Below are 25291 nucleotides of genomic sequence, written 5' to 3'. Positions count from 1 at the left end.
TGGATCAATCTAGGTCAACGGGTGATGAGAAGGTATTTTGTAAAGCTAAGGGCTTTTAATCACCCATTCAAGACTAAAGGACCCTTCCATATTTTGCATTGCAGTAAAGATGGCTTGCTATAACATACTGTTCTCTGGGGAAAATCAGTTTGTCTCCCAATATTGTGACGATTGCTGTTAAGCTCAGAGAAGACACAGAGGGGAGTGGCAAAGGAGGGCTTCGTTCCTACTGCTCGTCTTTGCCCAAAGGGTTCATGCTCCATTATGGTATCACCATTCATTGATCGTGTGTTTTGACTAGGGGGTGGTCTAATATCTCTGGACCACCCCGTGGTCAAAAACCATGAGCAATAAATTGTATATGAAAGCCGGATATAGCAGATAGGATGTTGGACTCAGGAGACTCGTTAAACATCTTCAGTACTTTGAACCCCTATTAGTGGTGTTCTAAGCCAGAAGGGATTTGAGGGTGGTCTGTCCGTTCCTACCTTGCGCCTCCTCCCCATCTTGCCTGCATGACCTTGGAGAGCTGTACCTGCATGTCTGAACAGGCAGCCCTTCCCCTGACCTGCACGGTTCAGCAGGGGGAAAGGAGGCTCAGTGAGGGCACACACTTCCTTGAAAAGATGGCCCACAGAGCTTTCCTGAAAGATACCGAACTTTGAAAAGATACCTTCACCTCAAAAAAATAAAATAAAAAATAAATAAATATTTTTAAAAAAGAGGCAAGTGTCTTTCTCCAATTCCCCTCCTCTGTGATGCAGCTTACAGTTTCCCCATTGGCTAGCTGAACATTGTTTTCACCAGCTCAACCTTTTATCCCATGTTGCAATCCCACACTTCTACATTTAGAATACACCTACTGCCAGATCAATGTTGCAGGTACTTCAAAACGACTGTTTTCTTCCTAGCCATATAGTATCTGTGCACTCTCTCTCTCTCTCTCTCTCTCTCTCTCTCTCTCTCTCATCCTCCTCTCACCTGTCCGCTCAAAGAGAGCGGGAAGAGGGAGGGAGAGACACAGAGAAGTGAAAAAAATGAATCAGATGGCTCAACGTTGCTCTTTTAAGTTCATTCTGTCTCATTTCCGTAGTGGAGTGTGATTTTTATTTGGTCTTCATGAAAATCTGTAGGGTTTTATGGACTTAAAATATATAAATAAATTGTAATCCTGGTTAATTGTGTACATTTTATGTACATTTTTTGGGTTTTTTTGGGGGGGCAAACATGCATTTTAAAATGGCATTCTAATAAATACACAAATTTTGCCCGCCCACTTTTTTTTACTTATATATCTTTTCCTTGAACATTTTATTTTTCTCGAACAACACTGAAAGTTTTGAACATCTGAAGATTTTGCTAGCAAGAAGTATTCCAGTTCATATTTAGATATGATAAGATGCTGGGAATGACGATGGATCAACTCAACCTTTTTTCTTCCATACACAACCATTTCTTCATTGCTTTCTCCAGTTTAACTGGGTAGATGCTAACGAGAGGAGAAGTGAGACCCTAACTCAGTTTCTTCCTGGCCCCAAGGAGATCAGCTGAGCCTATTTGAGGGTCCAAGGGGTTTTAAAAAGGATGTTTGCTGCTTCTGAGTCACCTGTTTTCCTTTGTGTAACGGAAACTCCTAAGAGAAATATGCTTCAAGATTCAGACTTGCAAATTGAGTCTGTGTTTACCTTCCATTGGCCAATCACAAAATAAAGCAGACTAAATGCAAGATACAGAGGTGAAAGATATAACACATGATGGTGAACACCTTGTACCACACCACAAATCCCTTTTTTAAAAAAATGCTTACACCCTTCCATCTACTTTGACCCTTAGATTCTTGCACCCCTTTCTCCCACCACCAAATGCCGAGGCTTTCTGTCCTCCGTCTGCCATAAGCACAAACCTCTACCTCTTTCCACACCGGCCCCAACATTCACCTGAGAAGCTGCCCAGCATGGTGGCTGTGTTATCCCCACCATCAAACACTTCTAGTGAATCCCAGTTCTGCTCTGTGACAAAACTGATCACTTGAATCTGAGAAAGGAGGCAAGAAGAAGACAAAATGAATAGAAATCAACAACAATACAAAAAACGTCACCCACTTGCAGTGTATCCAGAATATTTAAAACCAGAGAGTCAAACACTCTGCCCTCAGGGAACGTTCCCACGTTGTTTTTTATATTCCATTTTGGAAGAATCCGTGTCTATCAATCCATTCAGGAATCTGTTACGTATTAAAGAGTTGGGATGCATGCCATTGATTGTTCTGTCCTTACATGTGAGCATGAAGAACTGCAAACATCTCCTGTGGTTAACTTTTTTGGCCACTCGTGACTGAGTTCTGACATTGGTGAGAAAGATGTTTGGCACAAAATTGCCATTATTTTTGGCCACAAAATGTCTCCTTTTGTGTGAACATAGCCTATTTTTGGGGTCAAAACTAATACAATTCAATTGAATTGTGCACTTAGAATGACAGCTGCTTTAACATCTGAAGCACTGGATGGATTCTTCTCATCTTCTTTAACAAACAGCCAGAACGTCTGTGGTTGCTACCTGTGTCTGTGTATGTATGTGTGCCTTTTCTCAAAAGAAAAAGAGAGTAGAAACTTTTAAAATGCAAAATCCATTTTCTAGCTTCTGCTTTTTGGTCAGGGGTTGGTTTGACACACATCCCTCTACCTACCAAGGCATAGGAAGTCCGTTTAATTCTGATGGCTGTACAGACAGGCCCTTGGTTAGCATCACCGGATCTTAGAAACTGGAGATATTTGGATAACATTCTATAGCAGTGCAACATTTCTCCTCCTCCGCTGAATGAAGCGGAAGCAAAAGGTGTGTGTCAGATCATAAACCATTATTTCTGGCATTCTGACTTGTTTTCCTCCCCAGTTTATCCTAAATAACAACTTCACAGGAACTTTAAAGGAAAAAAAAAGAGGAAACGACAAAAGACAAAGCCTTTAGAGTCTGTCTCGCAAAAAATGCTAATGACCCCCATGCAAAGCCTTTACCGATTGCTCTGGCCCCTGCCTAATTATCCCCCAGTAATGATTTTCCGAATTACAGAAGTAAGAGTCATGCTCCATTTCCCCCTTGCTCCTCCTTTCTGAAAAGATATAAACATTCTCAGGTTCTAATTCTCCGCCGATGTGCGAGATTTCAGGAGGGATCAGCATGTATTTACTGCCAGGGATATAAATTAATTCACCCAGGGAAGAACGGCCTCTGGAATGAATAATTCATATTAGAAGCACTAGCGAAGGCACTGATTACATAAAATCCTCCTCAGCCTGATGCTGGGCTCTATTCTGCTCCCAAGGATGCATTCCTTCCCATCATCTCCTCTCATCTGGGGCATTGTTTAACCTTTACCTGTGCTACAAAACGGGAGTTCAGCGATGTCTAAAGGTAGGGCTGAATGCTGGACCTGGACCCAAATCCAGGACTGAGATGCATTTTCTGAGCATCCCTTCAATGTAAAGGACTTGGAGCCGGTCCTACCCTTTGGCAGGTTGAGACGGCTGCCTCAGGGAGTACCTACTGAGAAAGAGTAGCAAGATCTTGGAGAGAAAGCAACCTGACCTTCAGCCCTGGAGCTCGCTGGCTGCTCTCATGGGTGGCGGAGGGTGGGGGTTCCAATGTCAATAATCCAAGAATTATCCAGATAGCCTTCACAGATACAACAGGGGGGCATCTTGTGATACAGCTGCACCATCCCCTGTATTTGAGGGCCAAGGAACAGCCTGTCCATTATGTAGTACAATCCCATCAGCCTTGCCTCTCTCTTTGTCTCCTTACCAAAAGCAGAAGGCTTCTTTCTTTCTGTCTGCACAAATGTTCAGCTGCCTGTATGTTTGTGTGAGCGAGCATGCCACTGGGTGTTTGTGTGTGCGCACATATCTATTGCTCCTCCCCAGCTCGGCTCCCCATGGATTCCTGAGCCTTTCCCTCCTACGATGGCCACGGGCACTGGGGTGTCACAAAGGTTGGGTAAGGCTGTGGAGTTTGGTGGCTCTGAAGTCAGTGTGGCTGTAAAAACCACCCTCCAGGTTCAGTCTGGACCAGGGATCTCAAACATGTGGCCCGGGGGCCATTTGCGGCCCCCCAGATGATAGTTTGTGGCCCTCGCCTTGCCTGCCCCCCCAAAGCGCCCACACATCCTCTGCTGTCAAGAGTTTAAAAAAAAGCCTTGCCTCGCTCGCCGGCTCTCTCCCAAGACAGCACCTCTTGCACCCTCCATCCAGAACTGCAGCCTGCAAGCCACCCTGCCTGTCTGTCAGCTAAGGAAACTCCTGGGCGGCTTCCTCGGGCTCTTGCTCCGCTTGGCGGAAAATATGATGCAGCCCAGCCTCACCCAGACTCTGCCTCTAGCGGCCCCCAGGTAAATTGAGTTTAAACCCCTGGTCTGGACTTTAAAGGAGGCATTGTAAATTCCGAACCTCGGTGAGGGGTAGGGTTCAGCTCCTCCAATAGTTCTTTAAACCCTGGATCAGACCACCACCCCACGGAGATCGGAGCCACCATCCTCGGAGGAAGCGAGTTAAAGAGGAGAGGAAACAAAGAAAACAATAAGCTTCTGATGGGAGGCCAGGTTCTCTGGAAGAAAGTTGAAGAACTAATTGGATGAAGAGGAGGAAGGGCAGAAGAATAGGATTGTATTTTTTTTGAATGAAAATGCATTTTCTTTACACATCTTTGCTACTTTCTCTCTCTCTTCCTTGAGCACACATCTCCACAAAAGAGCCACAGACTCATTAGCAGCTGGGAATGCTCTCAAAGAAGACATGTCTTCATCATAGCCTGATTTTCTCTCTTTTTCCCTGTGGTTCTCTCTTCCCACCACCGCTTAACTGAATGAATGAATTATCGCCTTGAAATCGCAAGTGCGAAACGTTCAGCAGCACCACAACAGTTTAGCAGTCTTGTTCAGCTAAAGTGAGCATTTTCTCTCTCCCCTCCCCCACTTTACACACACACACACACACACACACACACACACACAAACTTCCGTTTTCCTGTGGGAGTTACCAATAATAATGCATATTAATTGCAAGAAATCTAGGGCAAAATTAGCCCTTATTTTTGCATTCAAAGACAAACAAAACAAAAGAAAAAAAATACCTCAAACAAAACAGATCTGTTAATTAACGTCACCGCCAAAGGAACATCCGCTGGTTGTCAGCCTGCGAGCTGCAAAAAGGTTTACTTACAATGCTAATTGTTTCCCTCTCACTTTTGCCCGCCTAGAGCAACAGAGCAACTATTATTATTACTTTGTCCTCACAACAACAACAACAACAACATGCTTTGGCAATGAGTTTCGTGAACATTTTAGGGCTGAACAATTCTACGTTGCCCCCCAACATCATCGGGGCCCGGGTTATAGTGAGCCTTACACCCCTGAATCCTGTGACCCGTAGGTTGGAAAGTTGTGAAACAGAAAGAGCTTCTGTGCCTCCTTAAAGTCATGCTTCGTAAGAGTAATTTGCTAAACTACTTCTTACTTCCAACTAATTTAGTCTGAGATGGAGTTCAGAAAACAATTACGTTTTGTTTAAAACTACAACTCCCATGATACCCGAATGTGCCAGAGAAAACAAATGTTTCATTCAACCTCTGGCCTCTGCAAGCCACTCAACTATCCAGCAGGCTGAAGCAGAAGAACCTGGATGCCAGATGCTAACATGCTGCCTTTCTCCACAAAGAATCACAGTTCCCAAAATCTAGATGCTACTGACGTTTTTAATACAGGTCAGAGATCTGACCTGTCAAGATTCAGGACTGAGCTTTCTAGGTTTTTACAGCCTAGACCCATTAATTCAGCTGGTCAAAGGTTAACGAAAAGGAAAGGAAAAAAATAAGAGAGAAAAGGATACTCTTTGAATGCTTTACCTGAATCCCTGCTCCTTCAGGGACGGTTATTTTCCACACACAGTTGAGACTGTTCAAGTAGGGCTCGGGGAATCCGGGGGATAAAATCGTGCCTTTGCGCTCCGTTAAATTCCCACCGCAGGGCACTGAAAGAGGCAAGCAGACTCTGACGGATGAGTTGCAATAAAAGGTTGATACCCTTCTTGGCTTATTGCTAGCAGGAGGCTACCCAGAAGGTTGGAAAAATTGCCTTTTCGGACATCCCATTGATATTTACATAGTAAGGATAAGGGACATGGACAGTTCTCCCCCCCCCCCCCGTGCGCACATGTATGTAAGACGACACTGTCTACCCTTGGAAGCTAATGATTATTCAATAGGATACATATCTGAAAGAATGTCCATGAACCTATGTCAAGATCCACAGTTGACTCTCTTCTCTTTTACCTAAAAAATATTATGCTGTTTGTGCTGTGGACTTCATACCCTCTTCCCTGTCTCAATCCAGTGCTAATATTTGTGTTGTTTGTCTGCGTGTTTAAAAACTGCAAATCATTACTCTGCCATTTTGGACTTCCTATTCCCAAAGCTGTTTGCACTTTGACCAAAAGTCAGCCAAGCAAACAAATCCACTCAAAACCATGAATTAAATTAAAATCCTGCAGCCAAGTAATACAACATCCATATTAAAAAAACAAAAACAAAAAACGGAATACCATGTAAATCAGATTAAATTATGCCATTTTCTACATCTGCATAATTGATTCAGCAGTACCTTTGTCCCCTGAAGCTGCTCTGTTTCTGCTGGTCTTGGGGGAGGGCTAAGGACCATACAGGACAATGAAATGACCGGATATATTTTTAAGCCCACCTGCCATCTGCTGAGAGTTCAACAGACATTGTTGATAGATTTATAAACCGATCTTTGCAACCACAGGGGCTACAAACCTGTGGCTCTGTGCTTTATTTATGTACACACCTAAATCTGCACAAACATTCACATACACAGCATGTTCAGGAAGGTGGATTTCGCGGTTATTTAAACAATCCCATAAATGTACCCCAAACCAGAGCTACGTGACTAGCCTTTACAGTTGTACAAGGTGCCTTAAGACTTTATTGGCAGACACATTTATTGACGGCAGTTTTGCCTCTTCAAATATACCTGATGAAGTGGGCTGTAGCCCTCTAGGCTAGGGGGTATAAGCATGGTGCCACAAGACTGTCACAGAGGATCATGGCTATCTCCTTCCGCCCCAAAATATCCATCCCACCATTCCCATCTGGGGTATCTTTCCGATCACACAGTTTTGGTCATTGATACAATTAGCAGCAGCTTTCTGTGGACCCCTGCTCTGATCAGGCAGTCCAACTTGTCTCTTCCTAATTTAACTACAAAGGCGTGTTTTCATTGCGGATGCCAACACGTACTTCACTTATTCATCTGCACCTACAAGAATATAAATGTTGACTACATGACTCTTTATTCTCTGTCTGAAGTCTTTTTCCCATTCCTGTCTAATACCTCTAAAGTCACCAAATTTATGGTCTGTTAAAATTTTAGAATCAAGGAAGTCTAATGCCTCTGTGATTGAACATCCACTTGTTTTGCTCTGTTTTGCTGTGTTTATTGTTGTGCATTGTTATATAACTAATACAAATGTAATTTTAAAAAGATGAGGGTTTTTGTCAGCATGAATGACAGGCCTGACATTTTCAGGGATTATTTTTGCACAAATAATACAAGTGATGCAAGGTTATGATACCTGCTCCTTTGTTTCCTGGGCTTCTAAGGAGTAGAAGCATTGGATGGATTAGTTGTATCTTTTTTTTAAACAATCGCTGGTTTTTCTCTGATTCATTTTGCATGAATTACTGAGACCCCAATGAAAAAAAAGAGATACCTCTTACCTAATTCTTGTACTGCAAGCTGGGAATCATTTTTGTTCAAGTCTCTTTTGTGTTGAGACAGACTGACCTGACTGGTGTTAAGAGATCAGATACCTGCTGAACTGGGCATTCTAACTGAACGTCCAATTTGGCAGGTATCTTGACATGGCTGGATTCAAGCTTAGCCATTGACAACCAAGACCAACCTCCATCAATACATACCAACACAGGTAGGCACAGAAGAATTCCACTGAGCTAGGGCTCCGGGCATCGTCAGGCACTCGATGCTGCGTGATCCCTGGAGGGCGTAGCCAGCGCTGCACTCAAACCGGATGACAGCCCCCACGGAGAAATCACTGCCTATCCGCCTCCCATAGCGGGGTTCAGGGACGGAGCTGCATTGTGTGGCACTGGTTCGTGGAACAGCTTCAGAAGACATCATAGGGGAAATGGTTACAGAACAGAGCACCAGGCTCAGACAAACAACATCGTAATGCAAGAATCGTGTATGGTAAATTTGAGTTGTCGGATGCTAGTGCAAGATTTCCCTGCATGTAGGAAACCCAGTGCAGAGGACACAGTTCAAAAGAGTGTCAAGTACATGAGGTTATGCTCCCTTTCATCTTTCACAACTTCTTCCAAAACATAAAGCAAATGTTAGCTAGACAATATACAAAGCCCTGGAGTTGGCTGTTTGCTACTGGGCAGCTTTGCTCTCCTTTTCAGGTTTTATCATGTCTCCAGGTCATCACATACCCCACTGCAAAAAAAAGTTATCGCCATTTTGGTTTCCCAATGAAAACCGACAGAAGCCTTACCAATGGACTTTTTTTCCCAGGCCCCAACTGGATGAGTGCAAATGGCGCTGGACAGAGCAGGGATATGCTCTGATTGGCTCCAAACCAGACCGGGGGGGGGGGGAACCAAGGTGTAACCTCATTAAAGTACATCAGCTGTGGGGGAATGGGAGATGGAGCACGATGCTGCATTTCTATTCCACGGATCCGTCTCCCTTAGGCATTGGCATGGCCTTTGCAGGAACGGCATGCTGGTCGTTTGTTAGATCTTTAGCTTCGTCCTGTATCCTGCATCTTTTATATAGTCCTCTGTTCACTGGCCAAGCAAGGCAGGCTTCGTTGATTGCTTCATCTATGGCTGCACAGCCCTCCCCACAACAACGGTGGTACAGGAAGGCTTCCAGTCTTTGAACTTAAGCAGACACGTCAAGTGGAGCCACGGAGGGGACGGAGAGCCATTTTGCCTCTTTGCCCGCGCAGAGTGCCTTTCCGGCCTTCAGCGTAGATACCTCCCATTTACCAGTCAAAACACAGCTTTTAGATCCTCCTGATTATTTTACTCTTTAAGGGAGGAAAAATAAAAATCCCTGCGGTGTTTTTCAAAGGCTTAATTGGCAGCCTCTAATTAACGACAATTCTGGTGTGTATGATTTATCCCAGTAGGGAAAGGAGACAAAGCCATCAGATGTTTCTTCACCGTGAGGGCTTTGTAATTTCAGATGGCCCCTGGGGAAACCTGGAGAGCTTTGGCTTCCTCGCAAGTTTGAGCCGCCGCAGGAAGGCAAGACCCTGATTCTGTCTGATGTGTTTTCCCCCTAATCAGAGAACCTTTCCATCGATTCTCTCCCTAATTATGAGGGGATTTTGATAGCAATTGTTAATGATTTAACTGAATCAAAGACTTTGATGAAGTCAAATAAAGATTGCTTCTTTCCCTCTGAAGTGTTAATTGCAACCCCCCCCCTCCCCACCCCAGCTGCACAATCACGGCTGATTGCCTCTCGGAGAGGTGTAACGACACAAACAGCCCTCTCTCAGCATTTGACTTCCCGAAGCACAAATAAAGCCCCATTCTTTTTTTTCATCTCAGTCCACCTTGATGGCTAGTTTGGACCAGTGATGTTGTTAAGTCTTTGAGTCCAAGTACAGAGTTCGAGTCTTTGGTACTGTGAGGAATCTCAAAGAGCTTTGTAAGTCCATATCAAGGTTCCTAATCATGTCTAGTTAAGATGGATGAATGAAAACAAGACATGCAGCAAGTATTCTTTCACTCCCAAGGCCATGCGGTCTTCTAACATACTCTATCACTCTCTCCACCACCACAATATCCTGTGGCTATAGACCAGTGGTTCCCGACCTTGGGTCCCTAGATATTCTTGGACTACCAGAAATCCTGGCCAGCACAGCTAATAATAAAGGTTTCTATGAGTTTTAGGCCAAGAACATCTGGGGACCCAAGGTTGGGAACCACTGCTTGAAATCGAAGCTAGCATTCATAATCTTTTGTGATTGTTTAGAGTAGAGATGAGTAAGGAAACTTGGTTTTCTTGTTGCTTTTTGTTTGTTTGGGCTTCTTGGGGGTATCTTTTAGGTTTTCATGAATATCTAGGAATTTTCTCTCTCTCTCTCTCTCTGATTTCTTAGTAGCTCTGTATTGACCACATCACGGTTGACACTCACCAGCAGAGTTTGCTGCTAGAGATTTTGATGAATATCTACTTGATTGTGTAGCACCGGGCGAGGGATGAAACTGGTACAGCAAGAGAAACTGAGGTAAATGCACCAGTTTTCTAGTGCTGAGCCCAAAGGAGCTCTGGGTTTAATTGTAAATTCATAGCAAACTAATGCAGAAATGTTAGGCCATGATCTTTTCAAGTCTTTCTAGTAGCCATGATCTATCAACTCCCCAGTGACACAGCACATGCTTCTAATTCAATTAGCCTATCATGAACTACTAGGCTTTCTACCTACCTTGATAGACAAAATGGAAACCTTTGGCAGTGGCTTGACCTTTTGCACTGAACTTGATCAATATTTGGTTGGTGGTGGCCAGAGGCAAGGATTCACCTAGGGTGGGAGAAAAGCTAATGAGAGCAACCCCATGAGAGCAAACCACAAAAATTAAGAAATGCATATATTTAATGTACTTTCTAAAGAAAAGGGGGAATAAGTCTAGAAGAGATCCAGAAGTTGTTGTGCAACACATTCTAAGACTGCCAGGTGTGCACTCATCATAGTTGTCAGGCACCCATCTGGGAAAGGAGGTGACATTCAAGAAGGAATGAATGGGAAGCCCTACCAGATATTCACACACTCCTTCTATAGCACTGGTTCCCAACTTTGGGTCCCCAGATGTGGTTGGACTAGAACTCCCAGAAATCCTGGGCGACACAGCCAGTGGTGAAGGCTTCTGGGAGTTTTAGTCCAAGAACATCTGGGGACCCAAGGCTGGGAATCATTGTTTTAGAGGTCTAGATTCTATGTGCATCTGGTCATGCTTGAGCTCTGGAAAACTTTACATCTCTGGAAACAGAGTAAGACGGGAGATGCATCCTTACCAGTGTGAGACCCGGAAAGGGAGCTGAGGAGACGGGAGTGTTGGTTGGGGCCATCATGCACTTCAATGATGTCATGGAGAGCTGTCTGGAAGAAGGCGAACTGACCAAATACCACTGTCAGTGACACGTATCAAAGAAGGAGGGTATAATTAGATGAGGTTGCAAAGACACACATTTATCATAATTCCTTCAAATATAATTCAAGATCCATGTGCAAAACAGTAGGACTTTGCAGGGGGTAATGGACACTGGACTATATTCCTTCTCATTTTAGAATGGGTTGAGCTATTCAGACACTCTGTTTAGAAAATAACTTGAAATAACTATATTGGTTATTCTTCAGAAGTGGAAGCATAAAGGTTGCCAAGGAGTATAAAGAAATCCTATTAAAAATGTTACCAGAACAACTACATGCTCGAAAAAATAAGGTAAAGGTAAAGGTTCCCCTTGACAATTTTTGTCCAGTCGTGTTCGACTCTAGGGGGTGGTGCTCATCCCCGTTTCCAAGCCATATAGAGCCAGCGTTTTGTCCGAAGGCAATATTTCGTGGTCACATGGCCAGTGCGACTTAGATACGGAACGCTGTTTACCTTCCCACCAAGGTGGTCCCTATTTATCTACTGGCATTTGCATGCTTTCGAACCGCTAGGTTGGCGGGAGCTGGGACAAGCAACGGGCGCTCACTCCGTCGCGTGGATTCAATCTTACGACTGCTGGTCTTCTGACCCTGCAGCACAGGCTTCTGCGGTTTAGCCACCACGTCCCACCATACATGTAACTAATTAGCTATGTTGTTCAAAGTAGCTTGCTAACCCTACTTGGCCAGCAGCTAACACACCAGAGAAGCGATATTTAAGAATATGAGTATTGGCCACCTCCAAAAGGCAGCCTGGAGAGAACTACAGGCGTTCCGCCTACAACTAAAAATCCAAAGGAGGAGGTCAGAAACCCTGCTGGAATTCAATGTGGCTTGCACAGAGGCAGTGCTTGCTTGAACGGAGCCCTGAAGCTGTGTTTGACATTTTATTTTTCCCTCCTCCTTCCCTAAAATTATTGCTTTCATTGTAAATATGCCCGGGTGACAAGCAGAATCCCCACCCTCTTTCCTCCCTAAATGGAAATGGAAAAAGAAGTAACAGAGAGATCATTAGGGCAGAAAAATAAATGAATAAATAAATAGCTGGCTTCTCAAGGTTTTGGGTTATTTATGTATATGTATGTTTTTCCCTCCAAAGCATAACAGCCACTTTCTGCCTTGAAGCCCCGAGGCTCAAATTCTTGTTGTTGTCGCCACTTGTTTTTGCTTGCAAGATTTGTTATTTGCAGCTTGTAAACGCCGCTGATCAGAGCCTCAAGCTCCCAGGTTGCCCCTTGCTAGCACGTTTCAATGGTAATGCTGGTGGCAACAGTCATAGACATTGCAAGATCAGCAGTTGTGTAGATATTTGCAGGGAGCTCATCTCCCCTGCCTCCTAAGCCCTGAGCTTGGGAAAAGTTACTTTTTTAAACTACAACTTTCAGAATCCTCTCCTCTCAGCCAGCATGGTGACATAGAAGAACTGGAGAAATGTCATCTAAAAAGTAACTTTTCCATGCTCTGGTAGTTCCCAGGGAAATCACTGAGTGGTTCTTCATGGTTGGAATGTGCGTTCACCTTGTCAAGATAGAGGGGATTTGCATCCAACAGGAAATTGGAGCAGATAAGGACTAAACCGGTTTTATGCTCCGGCTGGAGATTCTGTGGATTTTAAAAATTTTTGTTCTGTTTCGCATGTTTGCAAAATAATAATAATAATTGTTATGCAAGCAGGTTTTGCGGAAAACCTTTTATTTTATGTAAAATAAAGGTTGCCTTTTTGCCCAACACTGCAACATTACCAGCGATGTAAACCCACACCTCTGATCGTTTCACTCTCATGCAGGAATGACACATATCACACTGGTCAACAATATTTTTCCACTAGAGCATTGAGATGCCACACCTTTCTGCTGAGAACAAGAACATGGTGAGCATTTGTTACTTCCTTAATATGTTCATCGCCCACATTTCCACATGCTGCTCTTGTTTGGGGATTAAGCTTCATTTGAAAATCTGATTGCTGGGGCATGGAGCTTTGAAGGAATTAATGCCTTGAAGAGAAAGCAATCTATTGGTTTCTCATCATGATGTTGGAGTCTCACCTGTTCCAGCTTAGCTACGGACAGATCCTAGGGTACTTCTAAAATATGTCGGCTTATTATTAGATCTTTTTTCACCATGTGGGACATCATTTGGATCTCTATCTCATGCACCACACATCTTGGCATAATTCTGCTGGGCAGAACTACCCCCCCTCCCCCTACATAATGATCAGGGTTCATGGATACAGAGTATATACCATAGTCTTTGGGTACAATGATGAAGTACAGGCACACTTGTCCGCTGGTGTAGTTCTGTGGGTAGTTTGGAGATAGGACAACCCCATCAGAGCCGGTGTACTGTCCTCCACAGGGTGCTGAAATAAAAACCCATAGAAGAAATCAGGTTACCTGCCCTGCCTATCTCCCCACCAACAACAACCCGGGCAAGCTTTCTTCTCTCCCTCTTCCTTCTTTTGATAGACATCCCCACTGGCATTCTCTTAATTCCAGGCACGGCAAGTGGTTGCCATACTACAGTCTTTCATCAAGAAAATGCAGAATTCACCCCAAACAGAGCTTGTGGGTGATACATCTTTCATGAGGAACATTGTACCGCCAACCGGAGTGGGGATGGGGTAAGATCTGAACACGTGATTTGGATCCCTCTGCTATTGGCTTGATCCGAAGAGCTGGGGCACGGGAAGATAAGGCTGGATCCCAGGGTTTGCTAACCTGCCGGGCCTCATATGTAAGAAGCTCACTTCTGGAGTCAGGTTGGATGATGGAACTCTGTAGGGATGGTGAACACTTTTTTAAAAAAAGAAGAGTTCACAAACATTTGTCCTGTTCTTCACATCCAAAGTGGGGAAAATGTGATTAAAGCCATTCAAATGTGGGGAAAGCCAAAACAGACTGGACAACTCTTTCAAGTCCAGGTTGGCATAACTCCTGTTGGTGAGTTCTGTGAACACTAGTGAAGTCTCAGAATGGAATTGCTGCCAATTAATGAGATATCAACTCCATGCAATATCTTTCAGAACCCACATGACCTGCATTCTGAAGGATTTTCACTGGCTGCCAATACATTTTTGGTCTGAGCTCAGGAAGTTGATGATGACTTACAAGAAAAAAGGAAGGAAAAAAAAGCAAAGCACGCTGTTTATATCCCACCCCATAGCACTTAAAGCACTTTCTGGGGGGTTTAATTATGTAGGCTGCACATCCCCCCCCAAGAAGCTGGGTAGTCAATTTACTGACCTCAGAAGGATGGAAGTCTGAGTGAATCTCCAGCCAGTTGCCTGGACTTGAACCCAGGCTGTTAGCAGAGCTTTGGCCGCAGTACTGCAGTTTAACCACTGCAATGTGAGCCCTAAACAGCTTGCAACCTGGATGTTTAAAGAAGTGCTTCTCCCCATATAAACCTGCCCATTCACTAAGATCTGCTGGGATTTCCCTCCTCTTGTTCCCCCACTGAGAAAAGTTCATTATATGGCATCTTTAGTTGGTATATGGCAGATGAATACAACCTACGTATTGAACCAGTCCAGTGGAGATTGGGGAGAATTCTCTCCCTCCCTCTCTAAATTGGTAAATGTTGAATGGATCACTGTATGCAATTTTCTCCATACTGGGGACAGATAGAACTTAGAAGATTTTAAAAAAATGCACAGAAGATTAATCAGAACTGATAGGCTTGTGTGCTCCTCTTGTTCTGGTTCAATGGCTCTATTATTCCAGGTGCATACCATCTGCACCAGTACTACAAACATGTTGAGCTTCTTCCACCCTTTGATAAAGCTTACCTGTACATGTGGGCCGTGCCTTGTTCCAGACAGGTTTCCCATCTCCTCCCATGATGCATGTCAAGGTGGAGGCTCCTTCAATCATGTAGCCACTGTCACAGTAATAAGTGATGGTTGATCCCAGTTTCAGCTCACTTCCTGCCCGGGTACCATTCTTAATCATGCCAGGATCAAAGCAAGATTCTCTGGGGTTTTCTGCAACATGAAAGGGTTGGAATGTCAACCGACCGCTCTTTTAGGATAAATAGCCAAAATCCAGAAGAATCCTCTTAGAAAAACAAATCTGGATGATTCGCTAAAAATCAGAAATGTGCTGGCTGGCTGAGGATTTTTAAAAAAGTATTTGCACCCTTCATTGCTTCTTTGACCTTAAACAGAACAGACCGCAATTTGGGGTTGGAAAGCCATACGCCTCTTGGCTTACAATGCATTCTGTATAACAGAAAAGCAAACATTACATGATGCACACATACTAGAAAAATGTGTTTTTCTCTCCCAAAACTCTCTCAAACTTTCATATATTTCCAAAATTAGCACAAGAGTGGCGCATGGCCATTATTGTGTTCATGTGAAAAACACACATTATACACATGCATAATTCTATTAATGAACAAATGTACGTTCCACACAGAACCAGCATGGAATTAACTTGGAGATGAGGAAACAAGGACAGTAATAGGGACAGAATAAAGAGATCTGTCTACTCTTAGCTGATGGACCCCCACTGAGCAATCCTAGAGAAAAATGTGTATATAGGGAACGATACAAGAGATGGCAGCGTTGGTTGGTATGTAGTGCCAGGGTTTTTGCAGCTGCAGCTGGCGCAGGTGGTATTGCTGGGTGGACCAGGCCAAGGTCGAAGCCTGTCTTTCCAGTCTATATACCAGCCTCAGGCAATCCAGAGCATCATGCTCCAACTGTGCATCTTCTTCTTGAGCTCTGTTGACTACAAAAGGCCTAATATTTCTGCCATTGGTGAGTCCCGAAGCCTCGCCCCGCCTGCCAACCAAGAAGCATCATGCCAGTTGCACAGACTGATGTTACACCCTGTGAGCGCCCTTGCCCCAGCACAGCCAGTGGCCTTGGGGGTCTCCCAACAACCATTCCATCGGCTCCAGGCTGCGGGTGAGACGGTGCTCTATTCAACCAGGTGCTTTGTTCCATTCTTGCCCATCACCGCCCTCCTGCACGCCAGGCGACTAGGTTTCTCACACTAATCTCCTGGGGAGAGTCGGTTCTGAACTGGCCCCAGTTCCTGTCGCTCAGGCAGCCCTTGTAATAAACAAGCCAACCTCAGGCCCTTCAGCAAGGAGCGGTAGAGGCAGCTGGCAGGCGTTGGCGGCCCTCCGGCTATTTGGCAAGCCTCCTCCTTTCCTCACACGGATGCTTTCTCACACCAGCGCCATCTCAGGTGCCATGACGTTGGTGGGGCGGGTGCCTCTCCTGGGGCTGGAGTAATGGGTGCTCCTCTTCCCTGGCCTCTGCCCCTACTCTCCCCGGGAAGCAGCTAAGAGTCTCCGGCCATGGGTAGCTAAACTCCTCCCAGACCAACTCTCAGAACGTGCAGAGGACAGGCTCCAACTCCTCCGCTTCAGACCATCAGGCCTCCCCCTCAGCTGACCCCTCACTGGGCATTGCAAACCCCTGAATGTTGCAGGCCAACCTTCCTCGCCTGGTGACCGGCTGTTCCTCACCTGGGCTCCCTTCCTCCTAGCCTTCCTGGGAGCTCAGAGTGGCGGCTCCACCCATACCCCTCAGGGACAGACCACCCTTGCCATGACCCTCATTGTTGTCCTCTGTGCCTGAAAAAGGGCCAAGAAACCCTGAGGTCACATCATCTCCGATTTCTTACTATGCTCTGCCCTAGCCACAGAATCTAGATGTTCCTGGTTTAAGTCCTCCAGTCCTTGACCAAAAATAAGAATAAATAGTCACAAGGTGGAAGCAGACACCCTATACGAAATCTCAGGAAAGCAAGCCATAATGAGAACAAATTGGCGCTTTTGTAACAAGATTGCTGTTATCCACAACAGCAAGGAAATGAGCTTAACAATCCATTTTCTTGAATGGGACAATTATTACAGTTACTGCCTTTAATTATACACAGCACAGAGATAATAACTACCCACATTTATAGAAAAGGCGATTCAGAGCAACAGAGGCAGCCAAATAGCTTCAGGAATTATTGCAACAGAAAGGAATGGATTGGGATCGGTAGAGGTGGAGAGTTTACGGACGCTATCGCATCGTGCTGGGAAGGGTCTCCTCACTGGGTGCATTCGCCTTTAAAGCGACTCTTTAATGCAGTCCGATCCCCATGGTGCCGGGTCGGTTCCAAAAATGAGCAGCCCTGCCACTGAGCCAAAAAGATCTGGATGGGCATGGAGCAGGGCTGGGCTGGTTCACAGTTTCCCGTGCATCATGTAGCCATGAGAAAATAGATCAAACTGGACGGTGCCAAAACACGCACTGGATCACTGTCTGATAGCACCTTAGAATCTGTACATTTATGTGGAACACAGAAACTGAAGCTCAGGTTTGCAAACATCATATTCCTTTAGTAACCTTTATTCCAGAGCTCCCGTCTCTCCTCAAGAGTAATCTCATAGCCAAATACAGAACAAAAGTAAAATAATTGCATGATAATTACAGGCCATTGTGTCTTCCTGAGGTTCTTTCATGTGGATCTTGCACCATAAAAAAACTACAACAGCCTGGAATTCCTTCAAGAAAAATAAAATGACCATGAAACTTGGATGGCATGTTGCAGGATTTCCCCACAACATTTCTTAGGGAGGAAAAAAAATCTTGTCTTGACAGATCTCGCTCTGAAGAGAAAAAGAGAGATCTTTTTGTTTTCTTTTGTTTTGCTTCCTGTTTTATCTCCAAGAGGGAGACGCTGAATTCATATCTCTAAAAAATAATGCATTTTACTCTACTGTGTTCTGTTATGTCCTACGTTTTTTAAAAGACTGCCGTACACACTAATCATTTAAAAAAATTATTTAGACCAAAGAGAAAAACAAAACAAACAGTAAGCAGTAGTACAGGTCTTTCATTAAGTTCAGATTCTTGAGCAATGCTTATCTCTAGATAATTATTGAAATTAAGTCCTGTTGAACAAAATAAGGCTTCTAAACAGAACTGCACCATCATTTGGTATATTAAAAAGTTCCGTAACCCTTGAATCAAATCCTGTATTTTTCTTCTTTCTATTCATTCCTAATTTCCATCTGATATTTTTTTGTGTATGTGCGTCCATGAAATGTAATTAGGGGCTTTGATTAATCCAGCGCTTTTGTCATACAACATTGCTCATTAAAAGCCCCAGGCTTTTTATTGTATTATATTTTAATTCTGAACGTGGTTCAGGAACAATCAGAAAATGTGCCTTGGAATTAGATTGTCATAATTTCTTCCTTAAATCAAGCAAAACATACTTTCCCTCCCCTTCTTCTTCAAAGGACTAAACAGCTCAAGTCCCCCATTAGATGTAAAAGGTGAATTTGCCCGGCTTGTGGCCAAATTTGCATCTGCAACGTTATTTAGCCGAGTGCATTGAGGAGATGGATTTGCAGCTTGATACTGCTTTTTCTCTCCCAAAAATATACTTTAAACTGTCTTGCAAAAATGGGTTACCTCTGCAGCAGCATCTCCTCAAAGGTTTTTGAACTAGTAAAATGTCTGAACGTAGGCACACAAGTTGAAACCAATTATCTGTTCCAAGATGAATGCTATATGGCTCTTCTTCATTTTAACCTCACAACAGCCTTGTAAAATAGGTTAGGTTGAGAGGGATTAATCAGCCCATGGTCATATAAGGAGTTTCAGAAGTCAGTGGAGAGATGTAACTGAATTGTCCAGGTTCTGTATTTGAATCCCACCATCAACCTCAACATCTGGAGGGCCAAACATTCCCTGTTCCAGGTGTGGAACAATTGTTCCAGTTGTCTCTATGCTCATACAGAAGTTAACTTCAGCTATATTTTTGGCACAGACCTTATCTTCTGGATGCCAGGGGAAAGCATTTTAATGGATTACTTTCCTCCCGTTGCGGTTCTACTATTTTGAGCACTGTTTTCATTTCCGCATTCACTGTTTGTTTGATTTTCCAGAGTTTCTGGTCAATATTTCCCCCCCCCCTTATTATGCTATGCTGAGTTTCAAGTCTCTTTTTGCTAGTTGCCTTGAACACTTTGTTGAAATGCAAGGCAGGTTGAAATAAACAGCGATGTCCTTTACCCACAAAATTGTGGCCAGGAAAAGGGATTAAAACCAAACCAAACAAAACTGGTGATTGTTTCCAACTTCTGTACTTTCTAAATTTCATTGGGATGAGGTGGCATATCACAGCTACCCATTCCCCCTGCCAAAGTTCCAGCACCTGGGCAACGGGTCCTTTCATTTATGGCTTATGGGAGGGGAAGGAACCTGGCTCAGCGTTCCATACCTCTCTGGAAATGTGAGCCTTTTCCACATATAAGGAGGGGAGGAGTTGTCTCACTCCCTGGTGGGCTTCATTAAGGCGTAACCACATTAGACACAACTCTGTCCCTTGTTGGTAACAGCCAAGTCTCTGGAGTGGATATCACTTGTGAAAGGGCAAGTAGTCATTTCACAAGTTTCTCAGTATTTCTACATTACTCTAGCAGAGTGCAGAGCCCACACAGGTTCCAATATTAATATCAGTAGGAGAAAATTTGGTCTGAGGGAGGCGGGAGCATTTAAAATGGACGTGTGTGTATATCATCTCACTTTGAATTGGTCTGAATTATTTGTCTTTCAAAATCACAACCAATTTGGTTTTAGCTGGCTTCTAGCCCTACTAGTTTGATTTGTATTTGAATTTTTTTGAAGTATTTGTTCATACTGTATATGTATTGGTCTGACTAGTGTTTAAAAAACAAAATGGGGAAACCAATGGGTTCTAACTAAGGATGAAACTGAAACATAGTGCCATCTACTATTGCTCAACAGCCAGTGCAAAGGCAAAACTCTCACTTGTTTCTTTCCTTCCTCATACCATCTTCCCCCCACTGGGAGCTGTGCAATTTAGATACCTTAGCTCCTATTCCAAATGCTACTGCGAGATAATTCAAATCATATCCCTTGGTATAAAATTCAGATATACAGCCACTCAGCCATTTGGATTGAGATCTGCAGCAGCCTAAAAGCAAAGATGAAAACATTCTCCAAAACAAGTTCCCTCTGGAAAACTGAAGCAACTTGAATAGCAATTTTTATCTATCCTTTAACATTCTTACTCATAAAATGGCTACTAATTATAGGGACCGGTGAGTTCCCTCCCACAGGTTCGATAACTGGGATTTTCAAGAGAGCTTGTGCTTTTCATTGGCACTTGATCTGTCAGTTCTCTTGCTTTGGACTTCCTTGTTCTTCTTTTACAGTATTACTTTCATTTTCCCTGTGAGTGGCTTTTAAAAAGGATTTTCAGCTTCCAGCCCCCTCCCTTCAGCCCTGAAGCAATATTTGGTGCTTTGGAGAGTCCCAAATTGATGTGAGCACCAATCTCCAACTTGGACTTCCTTGCTTCACTTTGGATCAGTTCAGAAAAGGGCAAATACCCTTGCTTCACCTTGGTTTCCAAGTCACATCTGTACTCAGAGGACACACCCTGTCTGAATAAAGGCCCCGACACTGAAAGATTGCCTTGCTGACTTTAGAGAGCAAAAACTATCTCTAGATACATGCAATCTATACATATACAAAAAAAAAAAAAAAAAAAAAAAGCAACAAGACCTCCTCCCAAACCAACTCCAACCGGTGCTGCCTTTCATGTTGACAGTGTCAGCTTAGAATGTATGTTATTATGCAGCTCTTTCCCCATGCTAAAGACACTTTCACCCCCGAAGGTTTCCTGTGACTATGCTCTCTATTTTCTTCTTCTTGTTTTGAAGAACCGGGATACTTTTCATCTAAGAAGCAGCCACAGCTTCAGCTTGATACTCTGCCTCGAACCCAGCTGTCAGGCATTATAGTCAATCCCTTGATCTTTGGTTCTGTGCTTGTCTTGAGAAGTATACAATCGCATTGTACTGCACAATCACATTTCTGCCGTCAGAGAAAGAGGTGGGAAGACAGGGCTACTTCTGGGCCACCTTTTACACGACTCCTGTCTTTCTCTTCTTGACCTCTCCTTGTAAGCCCCTTCCCCTGATATTGCTCTTTCCTTCATTTCAACGATACCTCGGAGAAGATCATCTGCCAAACAAACTCACTGCTACACCTGTAACAACTGCCTTTCATTTACCTTGGCCATGGATTTATTCTGTATCATTTCCTTACTTGATGCAAAGATTCTCTTTAGTGTCACTACAGAAATTAGGTGTACCTTGGACATTTTCTCCTCCTCAGGCAGAAGATGAGAAATTTTGAGGGAATGAGACTGAAGAAGAGGAACACGTTTTCTATAGGGAGAAACCTACAATCCTGCTTCCACCTCAATCAGATTTCCTGTCAAGTTCTGAGTTTCAAGTTTATTTAAGTTCAGTAGCATATAGGCCATACACCATGTCAAATTTTAGAGTTTAAAAATACGTTAAAACAGAAATTCGCCACATCTACAAGACAATTTTTGTAAGGACTGCTCAATAGTAGTTTCAATCTTATGGTATCTGAGAAGGTTGAATATTTCTATAGCCATTTTTGGGAGAATCTCTGTCTTGCTACCACATATTCCAGAGAGTTAAAAAAAAAAGTGGTAGTACAGCATATCAAGTTCTAAAAGGGGATAGTCACAGTAACATTGGTCCGGGGATTCTCCCCCCACCCCACACTTTCAGTCTTAGAGGAAACTTCTCATTTTTTTGCCAGTGGTTTTTGTCCATTTCTCTAAAACTCTCAATGCTGAAAAAAGAACTGTTGCTTTCTTGCGGGAAGTAGTAAAAGCGGTAGCACTGGATGGGCTTGTTGATTGCAAGCCTATAGAGAGGAAATCCCTGAATTGCATTTGAGTTCTGCTTCTGAATGGGTTTATCAAGCTATTTTTCCCCTGTACTTCCATGCTACTTTTCACTTTTCGTTTCTCTCCCCGCCCCTCGCTTCCTCCAGTACTGCTTTCTGCAGCCTCACAAATTCAGACTGACCAGCTTCATCTGCATGCCTCTATAATTTAATGAGCAAAGTTAAAATGTTGTTCTTGACTCCCAGTGGTAACACTCTGTGGGTGGCGTAGAGGCGCAATTAAGTCCATACATATGTCAATGAAAGCGACATAAAGGAAGTTGGAGGGTGGGGAGAGGCATCTTCTCCCTGCCATAACCCGCACAACAATGGCCATTCTTCATTAAAGGTGTCAAAAGGTGAGCAGGGAGACACATGCAAAGGCAGAAGGATGTATTCTTAAAGGGAATCATTTTAATTGGCTGGCTGGGAATAAGTGATAATAGAGATTTTGTCCATCTGTTTTCTTTTTGTTTTGGTAAGTGCGGAAATGAACACACTTAGAAGAAAAAGAAATGATGCTTTAGTATTCCCTGCTAGATATTTAATAACACTATGGGTTGCTAACTTAAAGCTTACAGATAGATCAGATTGTATACTCTCTCTTTCTCTTCCTCCTTTTTTCAGTATTGTAGGACAGTGGTCCCCAACCGTTTTGGGGCTGTGGACTGGCTGGCAGGAGCGAGCTCCATGCGTGGGGAACTTGTGTGCATGGGTGCAAGCATGACATGCCCACCACGAGCGTGACATGGCCACCACAAGCGTGACACGTCCCCTCGCAGGCATGCGGGGAGTGGAGATCTGTATCCACGGCCCAGTTCCGGCAAGCCCATGGACCGTCCTGTTGACGACCCGTGTTGTAGGGGACTCAAGACTTGGAGGGTAAAAGCATCACAACACTGCAAATCCTCATTTCATTAGCTGTCACACAAAGGGTGAGAAAAACCAGATTTCTTTTTCCTCCTTGTTTTGAGATGGTGAAGATTTTTCCTGTGTTTTCCTCAGAAGAAAAAAAATGTGCGCAAATCAAGCCCTGATGATTTATGTCATTGTCAGCATTGGAAAAACGTAATAACTCTTGCTTAGCTGTCTGGGTGATTAAGATCACATTGGGTTTATTTTGTATTTTGTGCTCACTCTTAGATCCATCTAATGGATAAATGTCTTCTAAGAAAGCAACTTATAACTGTGTTCAGAGACAAGGGGTTTTGCACAGATTAAAAGTATAATTTGTGCAAATTATGAAAAACACAACTCTCCCCCCATTATAGTAATGCTGTAATACACCAGAACCAAAATCTCTCAAGGGAGTTGACAAATGCTTGCAGTGTAGTCTTGAGATGCTGACATAGCCAGATTTTTCAAGAGAGAGGAAAAAAAAGAGAGCCATTAAATTTCTTTCCTTTCCCTAGTCAGGCCTTTTTTTTACTAGCATCCAAAATGAAACCACCTGTCTCAAACAGAATGGTGCATGTTTTGTTGCTTCCACATTCCTCATTTTAGTAATGCTTTTACCTAACAATTTAAATACAATGCTATTAATTCTTTTTAAATATTTAAGTAATATTTGCCCTTTTTAGGTTTTAATATTGTATTTTGAATGAAGGAGAAAGGTGGAGTAATCAATCAAATCAATCAATCATAAACTAAACTAAACTAAATCAAATCAAATCAAATTTTTTAAATGCCATTGCATAAACATCCTTTGGTAGACTGGCTTCCTGTCGGCTATTGTGAGAAGCAGGACATTAGACTAGCCAGGTCTTTGGTCTGAGCCATTGGGGCATGTCTAATAACCTGTCTTGGTCCTCAGTCCTACTGCCGCTCCTCATCTACATTCAATACAAAGCAAAGCAAAGCAAAGCAAAGCAAAGCAAAGCAAAGCAAAGCAAAGCAGAGCAGAGCAGAGCAAAGCAAAAAGCAAAGCAAAGCAAAGCAAATACAAGAAGACTGATTCTGGGCCACGGTGTTCTGCTCATTTTTCTTTTGGAAACAAATCCGGTTTGTAAGCATGAGAGGAGGGAGAGGGTCCCTATCCTTCTATGAAGCTGTTTCAAGCCTCTTTCAGGAGAACTAGGCAGAAAGTGTTCTTTTCTCACCTCTGCAGAGGGCTAACAGCCTAGCCGTGGGAAACAAATATTTAATTCTGCTGCGATGCATGGAGCACGGCACCCAGTTAACCCTCCAAAGCTCTAAAGAGCTCTGGAAGCTGGGAGCCATCATGAAGTAGCAAAAGGCATGCTCTGCTCTCTGAAGAGTGACAAAGATGGGACAGGTTTATTCAAATCAGGAAGCAGAAATGGAAGAGGAGTCAAGCTGGAATATATTACCATTTACAATTTTGTGGATTTAGTTTAGTTCTTCACTGTGCATCCATTTGGCACCTCGTGCTTTTAAAAATGCTCCTTCCCCCCCTTGGAAAATATTAATGGGCTCACATCTTAGCTAAACTGCACCATGTGTGTATATACACACACACACACACACACACACACACACACACACACACACACACACACACACACACACACACACACACACACACACACACACACACACACACACACACACACACACACACATGAGAGAGAGAGATCGGCTTATGGAAATGTGATTCTATAACTTTTATCAACTTAGTTTTGATATTTGGATAGTTTTCTTTCCTGCTGAATTTTGCACAACCATCTAAGAGGCTCAAAGGGCTGTAATTACCATGCTTTAGCTGATAAAATTCTAAGGCATATTATGCTTTCTCTTACTATCCCATTGGCACATCCTGGGGGAAGCGATGGAACACCTGCAATGTTTGTTTTTAGTCTCTTTACAGACACTGCCAGAATTGGCAAGGACAGTTTCCTGACTGAAATTCTGAAATACCACCATCAGCCCATGTATGCCAGCCTTCCTCAAGCTGCTGCTGTCCAGATGTGCTGCACTACCATAGCCATAAACCTCAACCAGCATGGCTAATGGCTAGGGATGACAGTAGGTATAGTCCAAAGCAGTGGTGTAGGGATAAAACTGGAAGGTGCTCATTATGATATCCCTGACATCCAAACCCATCATAAAGAGAGTAAAAAATGGAAACAATTGGATCAGTCCATAGCAACAAATGAGGTGCAGATCTTTTGTAAAGCTTATGGCTCTTAATTGCCCATTCAAGACCCAACCACTAACATTCTTTGCAATACAATAGGGGTAGCTTGGTTCCTAGGAAAATCCACTTCTTTTGCAGCTTCAGTGAGCATTGTGGCCACACACAGATGGAACAGGGACATTTGATGGA

At 43.5% G+C, this 25291-nt stretch overlaps 1 protein-coding gene across 4 annotated transcripts in view; it reads right to left on the bottom strand.

Annotated features, from left to right (window-relative positions):
• CSMD2 (CUB and Sushi multiple domains 2) overlaps positions 1 to 25291 on the bottom strand; it is a 533934-nt gene that overhangs the window by 86190 nt on the left and 422453 nt on the right. For all 4 annotated transcript variants that reach the window (XM_078379919.1, XM_078379918.1, XM_020800093.3 and 1 more), the window contains 7 exons: positions 15043 to 15237; positions 13498 to 13614; positions 11120 to 11233; positions 10533 to 10628; positions 7987 to 8190; positions 5896 to 6020; positions 1938 to 2034 (listed from right to left, as the gene is read on the bottom strand). In XM_078379919.1, coding sequence (XP_078236045.1) covers positions 1938 to 2034; positions 5896 to 6020; positions 7987 to 8190; positions 10533 to 10628; positions 11120 to 11233; positions 13498 to 13614; positions 15043 to 15237 — 948 coding nt within the window. The remainder of the gene's footprint in view (positions 1 to 1937; positions 2035 to 5895; positions 6021 to 7986; positions 8191 to 10532; positions 10629 to 11119; positions 11234 to 13497; positions 13615 to 15042; positions 15238 to 25291) is intronic.

The sequence above is a fragment of the Pogona vitticeps genome, chromosome 9, assembly GCF_051106095.1.
Source record: "Pogona vitticeps strain Pit_001003342236 chromosome 9, PviZW2.1, whole genome shotgun sequence".
NCBI lineage: Eukaryota > Metazoa > Chordata > Lepidosauria > Squamata > Agamidae > Pogona > Pogona vitticeps.
This window is presented reverse-complemented; position numbering and strand designations above follow the sequence as displayed.